At 41.2% G+C, this 19,396-nt stretch overlaps 1 protein-coding gene across 1 annotated transcript in view; it reads left to right on the forward strand.

Moving 5' to 3' along the window:
• KIAA1324L (KIAA1324-like ortholog) overlaps positions 1 to 19,396 on the forward strand; it is a 102,822-nt gene that overhangs the window by 50,564 nt on the left and 32,862 nt on the right. Inside the window, exons 9-10 of the mRNA XM_015429441.1 lie at positions 4,124 to 4,307; positions 16,588 to 16,716. Coding sequence (XP_015284927.1) covers positions 4,124 to 4,307; positions 16,588 to 16,716 — 313 coding nt within the window. The remainder of the gene's footprint in view (positions 1 to 4,123; positions 4,308 to 16,587; positions 16,717 to 19,396) is intronic.

Here is a 19,396-nt window from a genome sequence, read left to right on the forward strand (position 1 = left end):
CACCATAACTTGTCATAATTATTCTTTAAAAGATCTATATTCTTCATTGTCAATTCAATATCAAAACTTTAGTTCTTCTTCATCTTTGTTCACTCCAGGTTCAAGTTTGTTTCAGATTCTGTTATACAGAAGCTTATGTGATAAGCATTTGCAACTTGGCTAGACTTCTAAGCTCACAGAATTTATGAAGATAGTTTCAGGTGGGTAGCCATATTAGCCCGTAGTAGCAAAACAGAACTGGAATCCAGTGCCCGGCTTCATTTAGCCAGGGATTCCCCCCCCCCCTTGCATCCTTTCAGATTTATGGTAGCTCTGGCTGACAAATGTCAGGATCATTGGTTTGGGGGGATGTACTAAAAGTAAGGACAGGATTGCCCATTGGAAACAATGGGAAACACTGGAAGGCCCATTGGAAATAATGGGAGCCAGTAATGCCAATTGACTTGCATGGACTCCATTGAAATATATTACAGTACAAGTAGAGTTGCAATGAAAATGCAGAATGGATTTTCCATTAGGGTCTCTGGGCCAAAATACACTGCTCTGGGAATGGAATGTTCAGGGATTGGAATGAATACTCCTGCTACACCCAGGGGCTGTCATTCCACTCTGGGGCCTGTCAGTCTAGTCCCTGAACACTCCTGCTACACCCTGGAGCTGTGATTCCACTCCGTGGTCTCTCATTACAGTCCCTGAACACTCCTGCTACACCCTGGGGCTGTCATTCCACTCTGGGGCCTGTCAGTCTAGTCCCTGAACACTCCTGCTACACCCTGGAGCTGTGATTCCACTCCGTGGTCTCTCATTACAGTCCCTGAACACTCCTGCTACACCCTGGGGCTGTCATTCCACTCTGGGGCCTGTCAGTCTAGTCCCTGAACACTCCTGCTACACCCTGGAGCTGTGATTCCACTCCGTGGTCTCTCATTACAGTCCCTGAACACTCCTGCTACACCCTGGGGCTGTCATTCCACTCTGGGGCCTGTCAGTCTAGTCCCTGAACACTCCTGCTACACCCTGGAGCTGTGATTCCACTCCGTGGTCTCTCATTACAGTCCCTGAACACTCCTGCTACACCCTGGGGCTGTCATTCCACTCTGGGGCCTGTCAGTCTAGTCCCTGAACACTCCTGCTACACCCTGGAGCTGTGATTCCACTCCGTGGTCTCTCATTACAGTCCCTGAACACTCCTGCTACACCCTGGGGCTGTCATTCCACTCTGGGGCCTGTCAGTCTAGTCCCTGAACACTCCTGCTACACCCTGGAGCTGTGATTCCACTCCGTGGTCTCTCATTACAGTCCCTGAACACTCCTGCTACACCCTGGGGCTGTCATTCCACTCTGGGGCCTGTCAGTCTAGTCCCTGAACACTCCTGCTACACCCTGGAGCTGTGATTCCACTCCGTGGTCTCTCATTACAGTCCCTGAACACTCCTGCTACACCCTGGGGCTGTCATTCCACTCTGGGGCCTGTCAGTCTAGTCCCTGAACACTCCTGCTACACCCTGGAGCTGTGATTCCACTCCGTGGTCTCTCATTACAGTCCCTGAACACTCCTGCTACACCCTGGGGCTGTCATTCCACTCTGGGGCCTGTCATTCCAGTCCCTGAACACTCCCGCTAATCCCAAGGGCTGTCATTCTACTCCATGGTCTCTCATTCCAGTTCCAGAACACTTCTGTTACTCCTAGGGGCTGTCATTTCACTCTGTGGTCTGTCATCCCAGTCCCAGAACACTTCTGTTACTCCTAGGGGCTGCCATTCCACTCTGGGGCCTGCCATCCCAGTTCCAGAATACTCCTGCTACACCCAGGGGCTGTTATTCCACTCTGTGGTTTCTCATTCCAGTCCCTGAACACTCCTGCTCCACCCTGGGGCTGTCATTCCACTCTGGGGCCTGTCATTGTAGTTCCAGAACACTCCTGCTCCACCCTGGGGCTGTCATTCCACCCTGGGGCCTGTCATTCCAGTCCCTGAACACTCCTGCTATATCCTGGGGCTGTCATTCCACTCCATGGTCTCTCATTCCATTCCCAGAGTAGTGTATTTGTGCCCAGAGACCCTAATGGAAAATCCATTCCACATTTTTATTGCAACTCTACTTTTACTGTAATGTATTTCAATGGAGCCCATGCAAGTCAATTGGCATTTCTGGCTCCCATTATTTCCAATGGGCCTTCAAGTGTTTCCCATTGTTTCCAATGGGCAACCCTGTCCTTCCTTTTAGTACATCCTTGGTTTGGGATGGGGGGTTAGGAGTGCTTTCTCTGTATTTTTCCCCCCTTCATGCTGCTTGGCATGATTTGTGAGAAACACATAAAGCCGGTAATTGCTGAATATTTTTTAATGGATTTTGCTAAGCGATTTCAATATTTTGACTTGATTTTAGAGGGAAGTGCTGTGACAATAATGTCCTTTCACGTTTCACTTTGAAAGCCTGCACATTCTATGCTTGTTCTTCTGGAATTGGAAAGTGCATAAGCATACGGATGTTAGTGGGCAAAGGTATAGGCACCTCTTAAACACTTCCTAGGAAGAAGAGCATAAGATAGACTGGAAAGCAATAAAATGCAATGAATGACTGTAAATTTTAGAAATAAGTTTAGAAAGACTGTGAACTGCATTGGTCACAATTTAGAAACCACTTAAGTCAGAAGCAGTTCCATTAACCTCTGTTATTTGACTAAGCAGCCAGTAGATTACAGATAATGTGCCTTTTAATCTTCTAGCAGATTTTGTCTGATTTATCAAAGAACTAAAAAGTGCAATTATTTTCCTTCCTGAAAAGAAGGAAAAGAACTATTTGAAGGACAGAATTCTTAGGTGGGGGGTTGCATGTGCTTATACAGATCATGTGACCAGGTTGCCAGGGTGGTTAAACTCTCTCTGTACTTAAATGGTGCAAAACTGGGGCCTGACCCAGTGCCCAGGGTAAAGAAGGTATGTTGATTACTTAAATTAGCATGTCAGTTGTTAACATTGCTGATTTAGAAAAGGTAGAATGTTACCTAACGTACATAGTTTGCTAATTTAAATGCTTTGTGGTTTGTGGAGTACTGGCAACATATTAGTCATAATTTACTAGAGAAGGAAGGATGTCTTTTCCAGATAGTAGATCTGCTAGCCCTGTGAAACATGGACCATACAGAATGTGTACCACTTGCTGGAGCGTTTGCAAGTGACTGAAAGAGAAACTTGCATGAGATTGTGGCTTTCCATTATTAAAAGTTTTTGCTGAGCATATAAAAAAGCTGTGATCTTCTACAAGTGTGGCTGGATGACCACACTTCTGGTAACATGGGGCTGTGGCCTAATATGCTAATGAGTTTCTGCTGTTGGGTGTGGCCTGTTATGCTAATGAGTTCCTGCTGGGCGTTTTCTACAAAAAGAGGCCTGGATTGATTTCTATCATATCTATTACCCAGCAGCGATCCTTTAAGATAGTAACAATGTTGTAGCTCACTTGATAAGAGAAAGGATGTTTGTAAACCAGTTCTGAAGCAATCAGACAATTTGAATTTAAAGAATTGGGGTTCAATCCAGTGGATCTGTTCTGCTAGCAAAGTGCTTTTCTCCAGTGGTAGGATCCTTCTCCTGAGGGAAGACTCTTAAAGAGAACATCTTCAGTGTAGGCAAAAGAGTAAAATCTGCAAAAAGAGTAAAATCTGCAAAAGAGTAAAATCTGCAAAAAGAGTAAAATCTGCAAAAGAGTAAAATCTGCAAAAAGAGTAAAATCTACAAAAAGAGTAAAATCTGCAGGATCCACTGCTATATCTGATATGGCTCTTAGTGAGGCTGAAGAAGCCCACTTCAGGTGCCATTAGACAGCAGAAAATACTAATTTTTAAAAATTTATTATTGCATTTTTTTTTACCACTGTTCATTTGTCATTTACTGGTTAACTGCTACCATCTTTCCAAGTCTTATTTGTGCAAGATTTCATTTGTGACTGTAAGATCTGCCTTCCCCCCCCCACCCCCTTTACCTTTTGGTAGCACTCCTTCTGTTCTCTCTTGCTGTTCTCCAACCTTCCTGTACCTGCCTAATAGGTGATAGGCACTTGTTTAAACATCAGGCCTAGTGATAGCTTAATTATTTTTATTTTGTGCCTCATTTGTTTTAGACTCAGCTCATGTACAAATGGGTGGAGTCCAAGATCTGTAGGGAGGACCTTCCTGGAGCTGTGACACTGCCTCCTTCTGGAGAGAGGAAGGAGTGTCCCCCTTGCAACCCAGGCTTCTACAACAACAACGGCTCCTCCTTCTGCACTCCTTGCCCTCAGGACATGTTTTCTGATGGAACATGGGGTATGAGAGTTTATTGTTACCAAAACTCTGTTGTGGCAGTTGGTTAGGTTTTATTGAGTAGTTTAAGGATGGTGTGATAGAAGGCCTATTTGCCCAGCATGTTTACAGGTGGACCCTTGCAAATGGTTTTCAAAAACCTGCTTGACCAAAGACAGGTGGAGAACCAAAGTACTACCTATCTATTCCCAAATGCAATGCTACCTCTATTATAACCACAGTGACACTTTTCACTTACTCTTTGAAAAGAAATGATTGGGCCATCTCCTTTAGTTCATTTTACAAAAGCAGTCACTTGTACTATTTTTTAGAAATGATTTTGTTCGCGTGTTCCATTTTTTTTGCTGTTCATGCCTGATAAAATTGCTACAGACTAGAATTTTCAGATAAGTTGAAGAAGAGGGGGTACAGAAGAACGAATGACTTCAGCTTTGGTGCCTGGGGAATGTGGGGGTAGACCCCGATGCTAAGAGAGACTTGAAGCTGCTGCACTGTGTATCTTCCAGTCTTTTCTTGTAACATGCAGGGTATGTTGTACTGACTTTATGTGGTGTTTTCCCCAGCCCACACCCCAAATTAGCTGGCACTAGTTGAATAGTGCATAGCAGGATATTATCTCACTACATTAGCTTAATCCAGTGGTCTTTAACCTTTCTAGACCCACCTTTAATCCCACATACATCCCCAATTATAGGGCAGGTAGCCATGTCCAAAAATAATAGATGCTTTTCTTTCCAGGCTTGGAAAAAAGGGAAGTGTGTGAGGTAGGTACTTCAGACAGGCAATTGGATTGATTGAAACTTGAAAGGGAGGAATGGGTTTTTCCTGTTCCTGGGGAACTAAGGTTGCCAGGTCCCCTCATCAATCCAGCAGGGAATTTAGGGGGGGTTTCTGGGGGTGGGCAGTGATGTCATGAGACATCATGATGTCACCCAGAAGTGACGTCACCATGATGGCGATGTCGGGGGCAACGCTCTAGTTTTTGGGTGAAACTCTCCCTCAAACCATAGAGTTTTACCCAAATATCAGACTGTTTCCACATAACACCCCTGACACGATGACATCGCTTCTGGGTAATGTCATCGTGTCAGGGACATTGCATGGTGACGTCCCTGTTTAGGGACAGAGTTTCCCCTGTCAGACAGCTGGTCTGCAGCAGGGAGAAGCCCCCGAGATTGGGGGATCCCCCACTCATACCTGGGGGCTGGCAACCCTGTGGGGAACTATCACAAAAGGTAAGAAAGGGGAGGTATTCAAGCAGGGGAGGGGAGTTTTTTGGAGACACATTTGGTCTGACTGCATTTTGTGGGAAATTCAGTCTCTATCGGATCATCCCGAATGGGAAAATCTTTTATGGGGAATTCTAACCATGGGGGGGAAACTATGACTGGCTGTTTTCCTCCAGTTAGTGTAACAAGACTAATTGTGATCTTTGTCACATTGAAAATGCCAACCTAAACAGAGTTATGCCCATTGTTGTCAGTTGATATAGAAGGGTGTAACTCTGTTTATGATTGCACTGTATTAATGGTATTACTTATACACACCACTAGAAATGCACCATATCATATCTGTGTAGTCACAATCATGAGGCTTTGAAAGGCTTGAGCTGTTTATCATAGACTAAAAGTTTAAAATAACATGGAAATTAACTAAGTGCTTAGTTAGATACTGGACTCTGCTCCAATATCTTCCCTGGGACAGAGGTCAGGCTGACTGGCCTGTAGTTTCCTGGGTCATCCCTCCTCCCTTTTTTGAAAATTTGGATAACATCTGCCCTCCTCCAGTCTTGTGGCACATCTCCTGTACTCCAAGAGGTGTGGAAGATGATGGACAAAGGCTCTGCAAGCTCTCTAAAAAGTTCTTTGAGCACTCTTGGTTGCAAACCATCTGGCCTGAGGGATTTGTACTCATTCAATGCAGCCAGGTGCTTCTCAACTACCTCTCTGTCCATGTCAACAAGCAGCCCGGATGCCGTGCCTTGCCTACTACCATCTCTAGATGAGTCTGTTCTCTACTTCAGGTAAAAGACTGAGGCAAAATAGGCATTAAGCCTTTCTGCTTTCTCTCTGTCCTCTATCAAAGTTTCTCCACTTTCACCCAACAGTGGGCCCATTTTCTCTTTTATCCTGTGTTTGCTCCTCACATATCTGAAGATTTTCTTGTTGTAGTGAGCCTCCCTGGCCAGTTTTAGCTCACTGTGAGCTTTGGCTTGTCTGATGGCTGACTTATAGTGCCTAGCAACCCACAGATATTCTTCTTTAGAGGAATGTCCTTGCCTCCATTTCTTGAATATTTCTTTTTTCTCCCTTACCACATCATGGAGATCTTCAACATGGTATCTGTGTTTCACACCCATGGGTTTAGTGCACCTGCACTGAACCTATCAGTATCATAGAAAGCTCAAAAGGGATTTTTGCACCAGCACCTCGGGCATGTGCAGGAACCCCAACCACGCATGCCCAGAGGAAAAGAAAGCAGAAATTTAGCCAAATTGACGAGCAAATTAAACAAAAGGAATAAAAGATGCATTCTGAACCGGTAACAGAACAGAGGAGAATAAAAATTAAAAACCTACAACATCAACTTAACTGTCTGTTAACACTAGAAATAGCAAAGAAAATTATGTATGCAAAACAAAACTATTTTGAAAATGCAAATAAACCTACTAGATGGTTAGCATATAAATTATGAAAACAAGCTGAAAAGAAACATAAAATTACTAAAAAATGAAAAAGGTAAAGAGAAAAATACTCTTAAAGAAATAAAGGAGATTGCAGACGGGTTTTATAGCAACCTATATTTAAAAACAAACTCCAATCAAGAACAGATCAGAGACTTCTTACAAAAACATAATAAAAAGGAATTTACAGAAGACCAAAGGAAAATGTTAAACGAACCAATGTCTTTTTCAGAAATAATAGAAGCCATAAAAAAACAGAAGAAGAAAATGGCTTACCCACTGAATTTTACCAGATATTTGAAGACCAAACCTTTGAAGGACACCATACAAAGTATATGTGAACAAAATAAATTACCAGATTCATGGAATCAAGCACTGATTACGTTAATACATAAAGTGGATACAAATGGAAGTGAAATCAAAAACTATAGGCCAGTATCTCTTCTTAATGTAGACTACAAAATATATGCTTCTGTTGTGGCAAATAGATTGAAAAAGGTCTTGATTAAAATAATCCCTCAAGATCAAGTGGAATTTTTGCCAAAGAGACAAATGAGAAACAATGTAAGAACTATTTTGAATGTATTGGAGTATTTTGAAGCACATCCTGAAAAACAAATGGCATTATTATTTTTGGATGCAGAAAAGGCCTTTGACAGTCTTAATTGGGCTTTTATGTTGGAACAACTGCTGGCCTGGAAATGTGGAGAACATTTTTACAATATGGTAAAAGCAATATATATAACACAATCAGCAAGAATCATACTGAGTGGAGATCTTATGAGAAATACCAACATTGCGACTTCCGGTCTATGGTGGCACGCTGAGCAGTCACACCTCCTGGACCTCCCAGGGGTGAAGCTGCGCACTGGCAGAAAGGGGGGGGCGAGGCATCATACCCCCCCAGGAGCCTGGTGAAAGGCTCCTGGCCAAGGGACTCTTGAGAGGTCACCTCTTTGCCAGCGCGATGCTGGGAAATCAAGGCGCTTCTCCGTCCCCGTGGTCCTTCTGCCGAGTGTCGGTATGGAATTAGTGGCGCTGACTGGGACAAGCGTTGGAGATCGAACTGCTAAATCCGAAGGCAAAGCGTGGTCGGATGACCAAATATGAACATGAGTCGGAATAGAGCGGTTTTGCTAAGCTAAAAGAAAGCCCCCCCCACCCCACAGACCAGAGAGTAAAGTGAGCGGGGGAGGGGCCCCTCCCATGCGCATAAACTTATAAGAAGTTGACGCAACTGCTCAAAGGGTGAAGAAAAAGGTGCAAAAATTGGAAAAAAAGCAAATCTCAACAGAAGAACAGCTTTTACAATTACAAATGGAGAAGGCAAATCTGGTCCTTCGTTTCCAAGGTGTTCCAGAGATTAAAGGAGAGAATCTAAAGCAAACGATGAGTGAAGCATTGGCCCCAGTGACAGATTTGAAGGCGGACTATCTTATGAGCGAAATGGATGTGGTCTACAGGGCCTACTCCATATACATAAAGAAGAAGAGTCTGCCTGGGGAAATTGTAATGAGATTCTCGAAGAGATATGTGAGGGATTGTATCCTAAGAGCGATGGCGGGGGCAGCCTTGAAAATTGGGGACAGTACCATTCGAATACTGAAAGATATCCCATTTGAAATAAGACAACGGAGAAAGAAATACAAAGATTTAATTATTTTTCTTCAAACCAATGCAATCAGCTACAGGTGGTTATATCCAGAGGGTGTAACCTTCAAACTTCAGGATAAAAAAGAAAAGATTGACTCTGCTTCCAAAGCTCGGGACTTTTTGAGAATCCAGCAGGGTGAGCCCGAGGAGGTGGATAAAGAGGAAAAGGACAGTAAGTCCATTGGCGAGCTGGACTCGGGGTCTTCTGGAGAGGACTCTCTGAGAAGGGGGCAGCGGCTCCTAAAAGTCCTTATAAACTGCGGAAGAGACAAGATAAGAAAAAATGAGGATTGAAGGACTCTGAATTGTGTCTTTGATAATAATGTTTTTAATATTGAGATGCTGAGGGGTCTCTTTACAACAAATTTAAGATTTAAACGGTATAAAAGCAAGTCTGACTAAGTTCATAAAATGTAGCATTTCAAGAGATGGCATTGTATGTAAGGAATTTGAGGATCTCCTCTCTTGGGTTTTTAGTCAGTAGTGGTTATCTTTTCTTTCTCCCTAAATGTAGTACCCCTCCCTTTTTTCATTGTAGTTTTGTAGTATTTATAACAGCCATGCTCTGCTAATGGGACACAAGTAAGTTTGTGTGAACAGGTAAATATATTCTGTTAGCAGCTGGTTTCTAAAACAGATCTGTTTGAAATGACAGGAAAAGACTGTTAGTAAGTCCAGGGGTGGCCAAACTTGCTTAACGTAAGAGCCACGTAGAATAATTGTCAGATGAATGAGAGTCGCAAGACATGAACAAGTATTACACATGTTTTTATTGAAAAATATGCAAATTTTCTGTTTATTAACATTAAATGACTGCCAAAAATAAAAACAAAAGGGATGAAAACAGATATGTTATTTGTCCAATGATATTTCTTTGCCTAAAAGAGAGAGACAAACAAAGAAAGCAAATAGATGGGAGAGGAAGGAAGGGTGAGAGAGAAAGAGAGAGAGAAAGAAGAAAAAACAATGAAAACAAATAGATGGGGAGGAAGGACGGAAGTAAGGAAGAGAACGAGAAAGGTGGAAAGAATGAAAGAGGTAGAAAGAAAGAAGGAGTGAGAGAAATAGAAACAAAAACAAAGAAAGCAAATATATGGGGGAGGGAGGGGGAGGAAGGAAGGAAGAGAGAGAGAGAGAAAGAAAGAAAGAAAGAGAAAGAAAGAAAGAAAGAACGCAATTAGATGTAGCGGGAGGAAGAGAGGAAGAGAAGGAAAGGAGAAAAGAAAGGTGGAAAGAAAGCAAATAGATGGGTAAGGGGAAAAGAGAGAAAGAGAGAGGTGGAAAGAAAGCAAATAAATGGGGAGGAGGAAAGGGAGAGGTGGAAGGAACATAACTTTAACTTTAAATGTATTCTCCAACCCCCCCCCCATGTCCCCACACCAGCTGGCTTGGCTTGGAGAAGGGATTTAGAGAGACAAATGCCTTCTCCAAGCTGGTGGGTGGGGCCACAGTGTGGGGCTTGGAGAACACCTTTAACTTAAAATATGTTCTCCAAGCCCCACGCTGCTGTGCTGGCTTGGCTTGGAGAAGGGATTTAAGGAGACAAATGCCTTTTCTGAGCCAAGCCAGCTGGGCAGTATGGCAGGGCTTAGAGAACACATTTAACTTTAGATGGGGAGGGAGGGGAGAAAGAGAGAAAGAAATAAAGTGGAAAGAAAGCAAATAGATGGGAGGCAGGAGGGAGGGAGAAGTGGAAAGATAGCATCTTTAACTTTAAATGTGTCTTCCAAGGCGCCCCCCCCCGGCCAGCTGGCTTGGCTTGGAGAATGGATTTAAAGAGACAAATGCCTTCTTCAAACAGGCTGGGGGGGTGCTTTGAGAATGCATTTAAAGTTAAAGTTGCTTTCTTTCTCTCCCCCCCCCCCCACCTCAAGCCTACAAAGGGAGGGGAACATTGGCTGAGGAAGAGAAGGCCAATCGGGGAGGCATGCCTCCCCTTCGCTTCCCCAGCCGCCCTGCCAGGAGCCACACAATATGTGTGAAAGAGCTGCATGCGACTCCCGAGTCACAGATTAGCCACCCCTGACATAGGCTGTCTGAAAAGGGCCACAGTCTAGGTTTCTATTTATTCCATACACTCAGAATGGCACTTCTAATATGATGATTTTTAAAATCCACATTAACTTTGTCATACCACAAATATGCATGTTACATGAATATCAGATCATGTCCTTCCAACTCCAAGAGCCTTTTGTTTCTCAACCACCACCAGCTCCAGTCTTTCATCCACATTAAACAACAAGCAGCAAAATGTAATTTCAAATCAGGTAATCCCATTCCTCCTGTTTCCTTCACATCTTGTAATGTCTTATCTTTCACTCTTGGTTTTTTCCTCCTGCCATATGAACTTATATCCTTTTGCCATTGCTTAAATGGTACGTCAGTTTTTAAAACCGGTATTGTCTGGAACAAAAACAGCATTCTAGATAATACATTAATCTTAATCACAGATATCCCCCCAACAAAGAAAGTTGCAGTTTATGCTATCTTAACGTATCTTCCCCCAAAAAATTTCCTATATAGTTTCTTAAACGGGACCAACAATACAACAATTTGATAATTTCATACAACCCGGCACACATTTCACTACATCAAGACCACTATTAAACCAACAAAATGAGAGTCATAAAGAATGCAGAATGGCAGAGGGGCAAATTCCAGTTGATGGGAATGCTTCCTCTGGTATGGTATGTCCCCAGGAGAGTGTTATGTTCTTCTGAGAATAATCTACTGGTGATCCCTGGCTCTGAAGATATCCAGCTGTCTTCAACCAGAGCCAGAGCTTTTTTGGCCCTAGCTCTGGAAAAAACTATCTGGGAAATACCATCAGGGCCCTGCAGGACTTAATGCAATTCCTTTTTCTCCCCCCCCCCCCCTGCACTTTTTTATGTTTAAAGACAAGACTAACATAAAAGAAGGAAATTATTCTTACAATTCCTTGTTTAACAAACTCATGTCTAATTTATCGCATGTTTATATATTTCACCTTGTATCATTATGTATATCTCTTGCAAATATCTCAAAATTGTATTTTGTGTGTCCTTAGAAAGTTTTAATTGTTCGTATGGTTTATTTATTATAGTCTTCAAACCACCTATAAAATCTTGACCATGTATTATCAAATGTAGATTCTGGTTGTCCTTTCAAAGTTAGAGTTAGTTTGTCCATCTCCTCCGTTTCCAAAATTTTACTTAAAATTTCTTCTCTCGAGGGTGATTCTGTTCTTCTCCAATATTTAGCATAAAGTATTCTAGCAATTGTAGTCACATGTAGTATAAGATAAGAGTCATATTTTTTACAGTATTCAGGTAAGATATTCAACAAAAATATTTCTGGAACAAAGGATACAGAACATTTTAACATTTTTTGTAAAATTTCATGAATCCAAACCCAATATTTTTTTTTTATGACATAACCACCACATATGGTAAAAAGATCCAACGTTATTTTGACATTTTCAACATACATCTGAACAATTGGGATAAATTTTTGCCAGTTTATCAGGTATAATATGCTATCTATAAAACATTTTATAAATATTTTTTGTATATGAAATTGTTTTAGTAATTTCTAATTCCCCCCCCCCCCCAACCCTGTGACCACTGGTCCAGCTCAATATTATGACCCAAATTTTGTGCCCACTTTATCATAACATTTTTGACAAGTTCATCTTGGGTCTTGTTATCTAAAAGTAGCACATTTTTCTTAATGAGTTTCTCATCAGCATACATCAATATCTTATCTATTTCTGTTATTTTTTCATAATAATGTAAGAATGATACTGAATGTTATAGCATATTATGAAGCCCACCCAGAAAAACAAATGGCCTTAATCTTTTTAGATGCAGAAAAAGCTTTTGATAATGTCAGTTGGAACTTTATGTTTGAGCTACTTTTAAAATCTCAAACTGGTATCGAATTTTATACAATGATTAAAGCAATTTATACTAAACAACAAGCTAAGGTCCTTATTAATGGAGATTTATCACAAAATTTTGAGATACAAAAAGGAACTAGACAAGGATGCCCTCTTTCACCTCTATTGTTCATTTTTGTCCTTGAGGTTCTAAATTATGTGATTAGAGTGGATGTGCAAATTAAAGGTCTCAGATTAAGAGAAGAAGAATATAAACCAGGAGGGTCAAAAGCAATCCTGAAGGATTAAAGGTGTTAATCCTTGGGGAGAATAATTTAATTTGAGCCAAAAATTGATAAGAGGCCAGGCTTTTGTTTTTAACGGTTGTACATCTCCTAGAGCCTTACATTGCAGGGAATAGATGATTCACAAATTGAATACATAAATTAAATTAAAACAACTGAACCTCAACATGAACCAATCAGAATCCATGTTTAGCCAAATCTTTCTGGCAATATACTTCTGAAAAAGGACACAACAACAGAGTGGGGCCTTCAGACATTGCACACGCTCCTCCAATGGGCTGAATATACAGGCCTTGGCTTTTCTTGATGCCCATATAAAATTAACTATGTCTTTATATTTTGTTATAAGTAACACAATAGAACCTTAATATCTGATTACAGTTTGTTAAATCTAAAAAATACCCAACCCCAGTATAACTTTTCAGCCTGAAGATAGCTAGCAATAGTCATCAAATCAAATTAACTCTCTGGCAACTATTCTGGGTTGCTAATATGCAACAATAGGAGACCTTAATGACTAGAGGATGTTATCACTGAAACTGCATAGATGAATTTCAACAGACAGAAAGAAACAACTATATTACCTTCAAAATATAAACCAAAATAGAAGAGGCCAAAATGAGATTAAGAGATGAGAGGAAAGGAAAAATAAAAGTTAAAAAGGAACATATTTTCTTATACATTTTTAAAAACAACTTTCAATACATTGATTATTTAAAAATACATCTAGAGAATTCTACTAAATTACTGTTATTATTTTGAGAGTTAGGTCAATCAAATAATAGGTAATTTCTCATCCCAGACCAAAATGTTACTTATTCATCTATATACTTCTATTCCCAGGGCCCTTTCTACTTTTAGGGTGCGTTCAGATGGGGCATTTGCAACGGAATAGGTGCCGGTTGCAATCGGTGAACTTACCGGCGTTCACACGTAGAACATCTGCCTTCCGTCCCTAACAGTTGCAAAGCCCTTTAAACTATTGTACTCTGCCACTAGGTCCCCAAGTGGTGGTATCCTGAGTACAGTGGTTGTAATCGGTTTACCCCCGTCTGATCACTCTCCACCGGTGTCTAGCCACTTCCGTTCGGAAGCCCGAGGCTTCCGATTTTCGCCCGCCATTTTTTTTTAGGTTGCTGATATGCGCTTGGGCGAAGCTTCGCCCCGGCGTTTTTTAAAAAAAGAAAAGGCCCTTAGTTTAACATTTCGGAGGAGTCTGGGACTTCAGGGAGGCCAGTTTGGGCTTTAAACTTTAAAGGCAAGTCCTTACCTTTAAACTTTAACTGTAATATGGGGTGTTTTGAGCATGCGCAAAGATTGCCATTCTGTGGATGGCTGCCTATGCGCATGCTCAAACTGAGTTAAAAAAAAAAAAAGCCGACGCCCGCAGCATGTGAACGGGCATACAGCGATGGGCTGCGCTGTGAGGGAGGTAAGTGTGATCGCGTTTCAGCCGGCATAAACTGCACCGGTTCCAACCGGTACAGTTTATGCTGGCTGAAACGCCCCGTCTGAACACACCCTTAGAGTTCAAACCAGCCCTCATTAAGGTCCGATTCCTGTCGTATTTCCTTAGATGTGCTATTCTGATGGATCTGGCCTTTTCTCTTCATAATATGGAAGGCTTCCATAATGGTCTCCTTCAGGGCCTGTACCATCTTCTTGCCCTCTGGGTTACTGTCATGCTCTATTGTGACAGGACTTTCAGGATTCAGCTGTTGCACTGGGTCTCTTCTAGACAAATAATATCATATTTTAACTTATTCAAATGATAGAATTTTTTTTCTCTTGGGGGGCATTGGCCCCATTTATATTCAAAGTTAGAAATTTGTAATACATATTTAAGCTTTAATTTCTGAAGTGTCATTAGTTGTATCCTCAGGATGTGTATCCTCTTTTTACACATCTTGTTGCAAGTGTTGTGGGTCTTCTGGTGTCTCTGACTGCATGTCTTTGAGGTCTCTTTTAAATCTCTCCAAGAAATCTCCTGCTTTTTCTACAGAATTCAATCTAAATCTCTGTTGTTTAAAAGTAAGACCCACTCTCTCCAACTTGTCTCATCAGAATATAATCTTTTTCTGTTTTAATTTATCAGTTAGGGAGGAGTAGACTTTTCTCTTGCGTAAAATTCTAGTACGAATTTATTTCATAACAATGATATCTACATTGTACATTCTCAATCTAGTATTGAACTGTTGTTGCAGGATGTGATCTCTTGTCTTCTTCCTAACAAAATGCACCAAAGTGTCCCTTGGAACCTTTTCCATTGTGGCACATCTAGAATTTATTCTCTAAATCTTGTCAATTTCCATTTCCATATTTTCTATTGACCTCTAGAAAATTTGCTAAGGCTTCAGTAATTCATTGTCTAATATCTTCACTTGAAAACTCTGGAATAGCTCTAAGTCTTAGGCAGAATTCCTTCTCTCTTAATTCTAATAGGGCCAGATTGTCTTGATGTCTTTCTAACTCTCTGTCCAATACTTCCGTTTTACTCTGTAAAGTTTCCACTTTATTATTCTCTTTGTCAACTTCTGTAGAAATCTGTTTTATGGAACAGTCCAAATTTTTAATGTGTTCAGTCATTTCACCTTTCAGCTTCAGAAAATTGTCCTCCAGTTTCTTCTCAAAGGCATCAAACCTATTTCCCAACTGATAAATAATTTTTGTATCAACTCAGATGTAACTGGTTTATCAAAAGTTGGATCCACTGAGCCAGTCCTCTTCCTTGTGCCTTGAGACATTGTCACTTTAAATCTTGAAGCAAAACTCTCACTTTAAAACCTGAAGCAGAACTTTCTTTGCCAGCTAGCTAGATAAACCAGGGAACACATCTTCAGATGTTTAGATACCACAATCACGTCAAATCTCCACAGCAACATTGCATCACCACTTTGTTATTGAAGAGTCTCCAATTAAATCCCATCTAAAAGCAAACACAGAGTCCACATTCATCCATTCCGATCTTCATAGTTGGCAGACATTATCCAAACACAGATTCGCCATTGGTATGAAAAAAGGTTTTCACTGTCCCTCTGTCTGTTTAAAAAATGTTCATTACTTCATATATTTTTACTAAGCTTTCTGTGAATAAGTCAGAGGTCATTAGAAGAAGGTTGTAGAAGAAAATCTATCTTGGTCAGGAATGTTAATTAAGTCCTTTGAAGGTGAAAGGATGAGGGTCAGCTGATCTTAGCGTCCTCTTAAGACTTCGCCACCGTTGATGAGCAACACTGTTTCCCCGGGTCTCCAGCACTCAGAACTCTCGGAGAGCTGCACAAAAGCCTCCACTTTTGCAGCTTGCCTTTCAGGAGCTGCCGATATGAGCATAAGGGGTTAATCACTTGCTCTCTCTTTGATCCAGAGAGATTTCAGCTGGAATTCATCCTCCAGCTAATAATTTCCCACTGTGGTGGGTCTCCACTTTCATGGGGATGTTAGATCACCATGCCCTCTTACCAGATGTCCCCCAATAGGATCTTCAAAAGCAAGAAGTGTACAAATGTGGGTTGCCATTGCCTCCCTTTGCATAGCAACCCTGGGCTTCCCTGGAGGTCTCCAATCCAAGTACTAACCAGGCTTGACCCTGCTTAGCTTCCCAGATCTAATGAGATTGGGCTAGCCTAGGCCATCCAAGTCAGGGTGCAATCATTACATTCCTTTTTGATGTAGAAGATCACCTGATAATTGTTCATTCTTAACTGTTTAATGCCTTATCTACTAAAATGTTGTTATTTGAAGCTGGCTTAGATTGTACATCCCTTTTTTCTTCATTTCTTCTTGTAGAGTGCAAACCCTGCCGTACGGGGACGGAACCGGCTCTGGGATTAGAATACAAGTGGTGGAATGTGCTCCCTCGCAATATGAAGACCTCATGTTTTAATGTTGGCAACTCCAAATGTGATGGAATGAATGGTGAGCTGGCATGGTGGGTCAGAGAGGGAGCCCTGAGTTGGAAACTCCTCATTTCAAGTCTCCACCCCTCAGTCATGACCTCACAGGGGATCCAGAGAGACAAGACACTATCATGACACAGCTGGTGGCCTTTAATTGCAGGGCCAAGAATCATAGCTGGCCTTTCTCTCGAAACAGGTTCACCAGATTTCCAAATGGGGCTTCAGATCAGTGAGTGGAATAGTCAGTGATTTCCTCATAATCAACAACATCTGTGACAGGATTGCCAAGCCCAAGGCCCTATGTTTTATCTTCTGTGACTAGATATTGTCAGGAATAGAGGACTTGTATTTTTGTTTCTTTATTGTTTTCAAATGTGTTATTTTTAAGTTCAGCCTTAAGTAAGCCTTGTACTTTGTGAAACATAATTCACATTGATGGCACTGTATATGTATTCATATGCTGTCAAGTTGCAACAGACTCATGGCAACCCCAGCAAGGGGCTTTCAAGGTAAGTGAGAAGCAGGTTTGCCATTACCTTCCTCTGCAGAGACTTTCTTGATTTTTCTCCCATCCAAGTACTGACCGACCTTGCTTAACTTCCAAGATACAATAAAATTGAGCTATACCATACTATTCCACAACCCTGGCACTGTAAAAATAATTATAGTGTAACTATAATTATAAATAAGGCCTGACAGCTACAGGGTTATTGTCTGGTGTCCTTCCTGTGCCCAACATTTTCTTTTTGATTTTAAATGAGTTCTTTAGGCTGTGATTAAAAAAAAAAATCACTGGAATTTATTTTTTATTTATTTAAAACAATTATTAGTTGCCTTTCTCCCTTGTGGAAATCAAGGTGGCTTACAATATAAATAAAACATTATAAAAACATAGTAAAACAACTATTACAGAACCCATAAAAGTCACAGCTAAAAAACTCCAACTAGTAGGACTGCCAATAATAAAAGCTAAATCAATCAAAATGCAGTCCTAAATAAAGCTGTCTTCAACTGCTTCCTGAAGATTCACGATGAGGAAGACAGATGCACCTCCTTAGTGAGGTTGTTCCATAATTGTGGGGCTGCTATAGAAAAGGCCACCTTTCATGTACCCACCAAATTAGCATCTTTAATTGGTGAGACAGTCAGGAGGGCATATTCCCGCCATCTTAATTCCCGGGAAGGAACATAGGGGAAAAGATGGTCCTTCAGATAACCTAGTCCCAAGACATGTAGGTCTTGAATTGGCCTTGGGAGCAAATGGGTAGACAGTAGGGGTGTGCATAATTTTTCGGGGGGGTATTTTTTGGACTTGGGTATATTGGACCCAAAAAAGAGCTTTTAAGCTCTTTGCCCATGCTCAGAAGAATTTTTGGGGGAAAAACCAGCCATGAAACAATTCTTGTGATTGGGCAAAGAGCACTGCTCCCCCTAGTGTGCAATCCTATTTGCCTCCCGCCTGTTCCCTGGGAAACCTGCTGTGGGGTGGGGGGAACGGGGTTGTTGGACTCAACATCTGAAGCCAAACAAACTTGCAAGCGGCTCTGATTGGGCAAACAACACTATAGCTCACACTGAGGTACTATTCCATTTGCTTCTGAGAGATGCCTCATCCCCCCTCCCTCCTGTTGCCCTGGAAACCAGAGCAAAAGGCAGGAAAAGGGCATAGGGCAATTCTGCAGAACAATTCCTGTTCAGCATTCTTGAATATTTCTGGGGGAAAGGGGGGGTTGTGGATCGGGAATACCACATAGCAATTGAGATTCCCTAATGTATATTTGGCTTAAGAAATGCCAGAAAAATACCAGTAAAGTATTTTTTGGATATTTTTTTCCTGCTCAGATACACCTGAATGCCCACCCTTAGTAGCCAGTGTAATTGCTGTAGTATCAGGGACATATGCTCCTGGTAGCTGGCCCCGACCAGCAGTCTAGCCGCAGCATTCTGCGCTAGGGGCTGCTTCCAAACACACTTCAATGTTAGCTCCAAGTAGAGCGCTTTGCACTATTTAGATTAGGTCAACTAAATATTTAGATATTTAGATTAGGCCAACTGAATGGATCTAAATTGGCTCAAAACTGTGTTAGGTAGTTGATGGATAGTAGAAACAACAGAGAGATCACGGGAAGGATGCAAACAATAATGAAAACAACTGTGATGTTATATTATGAAAATATATTTAGACTACTATTCTGTAGTAAATTGTATTTCTTCCTAACATTAAAAAATATACGCATACACACAACGGGATTTGCATATAATACCGTTTCACATAACAGCTTTTTCTAAGTGTACTGCGTGAATACCATTAGTTTACACACCACTGAAAAGAGAGGAAAAACAATTACATTAACCATCTTACATTATCACTAATTCTTGCATAAAAACTCCATAATGCCTACCGTAATGTTATACTTACACAATTCTAATCTGTGAATTAACACACAACATTCTTCCCACTTCAATGAAACAGATCTTTCAGTGCTCATGATATGCATAACAAACCACTCCCTTTACATAAAAACACTATCTTAATTACTAACAGGTAGCAAAATGAGATCACACATTTAAAGAGAATGCTTATACTGCCCAGACCCGCCATTGTATACATTATACACTCATTATTCACAGATCTTGTACACTCAGAGGAAATAGATGTTTTATAAGAACTGTGTAAGTATTTATAACATTACGGTAGG

Source organism: Gekko japonicus, unplaced genomic scaffold, assembly GCF_001447785.1.
Source record: "Gekko japonicus isolate JY-2015 unplaced genomic scaffold, Gekko_japonicus_V1.1 scaffold169, whole genome shotgun sequence".
Lineage (NCBI taxonomy): Eukaryota > Metazoa > Chordata > Lepidosauria > Squamata > Gekkonidae > Gekko > Gekko japonicus.